The sequence below is a fragment of the Portunus trituberculatus genome, unplaced genomic scaffold (assembly GCF_017591435.1).
Source record: "Portunus trituberculatus isolate SZX2019 unplaced genomic scaffold, ASM1759143v1 PGA_scaffold_472__1_contigs__length_45509, whole genome shotgun sequence".
In the NCBI taxonomy this organism is placed as follows: domain Eukaryota; kingdom Metazoa; phylum Arthropoda; class Malacostraca; order Decapoda; family Portunidae; genus Portunus; species Portunus trituberculatus.
Window position 1 is genome coordinate 42,730 of NW_025541640.1, and position 2,780 is coordinate 45,509.

General features: G+C 46.9%; 2 protein-coding genes across 2 annotated transcripts; one reads left to right on the plus strand and one right to left on the minus strand.

Moving 5' to 3' along the window:
* Window positions 1-731: 731 nt before the first annotated feature.
* On the plus strand, window positions 732-1,130 carry LOC123500705 (histone H2B). Its single transcript, XM_045249350.1, has one exon. It carries the CDS (start codon window positions 732-734, stop codon window positions 1,101-1,103), a length of 372 nt encoding a protein of 123 aa, XP_045105285.1. The 3' UTR covers window positions 1,104-1,130.
* A 916-nt stretch (window positions 1,131-2,046) lies between these two features.
* Window positions 2,047-2,639, minus strand: LOC123500703 (histone H3). Its single transcript, XM_045249348.1, has one exon. The coding sequence runs from the start codon at window positions 2,511-2,513 to the stop codon at window positions 2,103-2,105; it is 411 nt and encodes a 136-aa protein (XP_045105283.1). The 5' UTR covers window positions 2,514-2,639; the 3' UTR covers window positions 2,047-2,102.
* Window positions 2,640-2,780: the final 141 nt, after the last annotated feature.

Genomic DNA, 2,780 nt, shown 5'->3' on the forward strand with positions numbered 1-2,780 from the left:
CAACATAAAGCTACACCTAGTAAAAGCGTGCGTGCTCCCAATTCTAACATATCCTGCTTACGCCCTCAACGCACTATCTAAATTCCAAGTAAATAAATTACAAAAGAAACAAAACAAAGCACTCCGATTTGCTTTCGATATCAGGCACCCATACAGTCACACCACCGAAGAGCTGCACACACTTGCCAATATAACACCCATCAACATCACACTGTTCAACAGAGGAAACAAAACACTACACACACTTACACACACACTCAGAGACACCACATTCATCAATATCATACAAGAACACGAACACAATAAAGATCACCCATGGTTCAGAAAACCTACAAAAAACCTTTCAAGCGAACCACCAGTTCCTATTTACACTTAACAACACCAACAACCCAGAAAAAATTATCCCAACTTAACTTACAATAAACTTACAATAAACTTATAAAATGAAGATGCAAAACACCTCAAGCTTCAACTCCGCTCCCTACTCAAGATCAGACAGCGCTGAGCAACCCCGACAGCTGATTGGCTAAAACAGTAAACACATTGAATGATCAGCAAGGCGGTTCGCCCGCCAACTTTACTCCCTACTACTATATTTCTTCTCTTTTCACCCCCACTATTTTCTTCCACTCATCTCTTATTTCCCCCCCACTATCTATCCCACCCTTACTGTTACTGTTACTGTGCAACACAACACAACTCTTCGCAAGTTGAACGACGCCGTTACTACCATGCCTCCCAAAGCATCAGGAAAGGCTGCCAAGAAGGCTGGCAAGGCTCAGAAGGCCATAGCCAAAGGGGACAAGAAGAAGAAGCGGAGGAGGAAGGAAAGCTACTCCATCTACATCTACAAGGTGCTCAAGCAGGTCCACCCCGACACTGGCGTGTCCTCCAAGGCTATGTCAATCATGAACTCTTTCGTGAACGACATTTTCGAGCGCATCGCTGCCGAGGCATCCCGCCTGGCACACTACAACAAGCGCTCCACCATCACCAGCCGGGAGATCCAGACTGCCGTCCGTCTCCTTCTGCCCGGCGAACTGGCAAAGCACGCCGTCTCTGAGGGCACCAAGGCTGTCACCAAGTACACCTCCTCCAAGTAAACTGACTGTCAGTCAGCTAGAAGGGGGGAAAGAAGAAAAAAGAGCAACTGCTGTCTCAGACAGTATTCAAACCCTACCCGGCTCCATAGGAGCCACACCTGAATCCAAAAAAAAAGGAGACACAATATAGACAAGTGTGGATGGTGGTCGCCGCTGGTGCACCAGAGCCGGATGGATGGATATGGATGAGCTAGATGGCTGGCTCGTCATTAATGAGGCTCGCAACCGGGTCAGAGCAAAGAGATCCATCATCCACTGCACAACAGCAGCAGCCCGTAGTAGTAGTATGATGATGGTGATGATTAAGCGTACGTACGATACTAATCACGGCAGGCAGGCTTTGGAGGGTGGGTGCATTCATGCTCTTCTTCTTCTTCTTCTTGATTAATGATGATGATGCCTCCTATTTCAGTAACATAACGTTTTTCATCACACAAAGCTCAGGAAGCACACAGTTATTATAGCTTGTAACATGAATCTTCGCTCCTTTTTTTTTTTTTTTTTTTTTTTTTTTCTTTATTTCTTTCTTTCTTTGTTTTCTTGACTGAATTGCAGTGAATCAATCAATCAATATATCTACAAATCAGATTGGAGGGGAAAGCAGTCATTCTCCATCGGCCACCGACATACTACTGATCAGAAACATGCACATGGAATATCGGATCCTAGACACATAGAGGAAGGCTGAACAAAAAAAAAAAAAAAAAGAGAGAGAGAGAGAGAGAGAGAGAGAGAGAGAGAGAGAGAGAGAGAGAGAGAGAGAGAGAGAGAGAGAGAGAGAGAGAGAGAGAGAGAGAGAGAGAGAGAGAGAGAGAGAGAGAGAGAGAGAGAGAGAGAAAAAAAAAAGTCTTCTAATCAGGAAATCGCTCGACCATACGGATCAAAGCCAACCCATTCATGGTCTATGTAATATTATTCTCTTTAGATAAAGCACCTTTGGCCCTGAAGAGGGCCTAGATATTGTTTGTTGTTGCTTGCTTGCCTTGGATGACACACTTATTAGGCACGCTCGCCACGGATTCGACGAGCCAGCTGGATGTCCTTGGGCATGATAGTGACACGCTTGGCGTGGATGGCGCACAGGTTAGTGTCTTCAAAGAGACCCACGAGATAAGCCTCGGAAGCTTCCTGGAGGGCCATGACAGCGGAGGACTGGAAGCGGAGGTCAGTCTTGAAATCCTGGGCAATTTCACGCACCAAGCGCTGGAAAGGCAGCTTCCTGATAAGCAGTTCGGTGCTCTTCTGATAACGGCGGATCTCACGGAGGGCCACGGTTCCTGGCCTGTAACGGTGGGGCTTCTTGACACCTCCAGTGGCAGGAGCAGATTTGCGAGCTGCCTTCGTGGCAAGCTGCTTGCGGGGCGCCTTGCCACCGGTGGACTTGCGGGCCGTTTGCTTAGTACGTGCCATGGTGAGTAAGTAAGTTACTGCCGCTCGGAACGAACAGTTGGGCGAGTTGAGCGCTTAGGCTGGCACTTCTTTAAATACGGTTTGCCGGGGCCCAACCTTGCCTTACGATTGGACGGGAATGACGTAAGAGTGTTCGACAACCACAGAAAACTCCCCCCTCCTAACCATAACAACATGTCATGGGTAACTCAAAGAAATTGAGGCAGGCGAGAGGAGAGAAAGAGGAAGGAAAGAGAGAAAAGAAAAACACAACAAAAAAAAATAAAA

Coding starts and splice junctions, on each gene's coding strand:
- LOC123500705 (XM_045249350.1), top strand. CDS start 732: ATGCCTCCCAAAGCATCAGGAAAGGCTGCCAAGAAGGCTGGCAAGGCT.
- LOC123500703 (XM_045249348.1), bottom strand. CDS start 2,513: ATGGCACGTACTAAGCAAACGGCCCGCAAGTCCACCGGTGGCAAGGCG.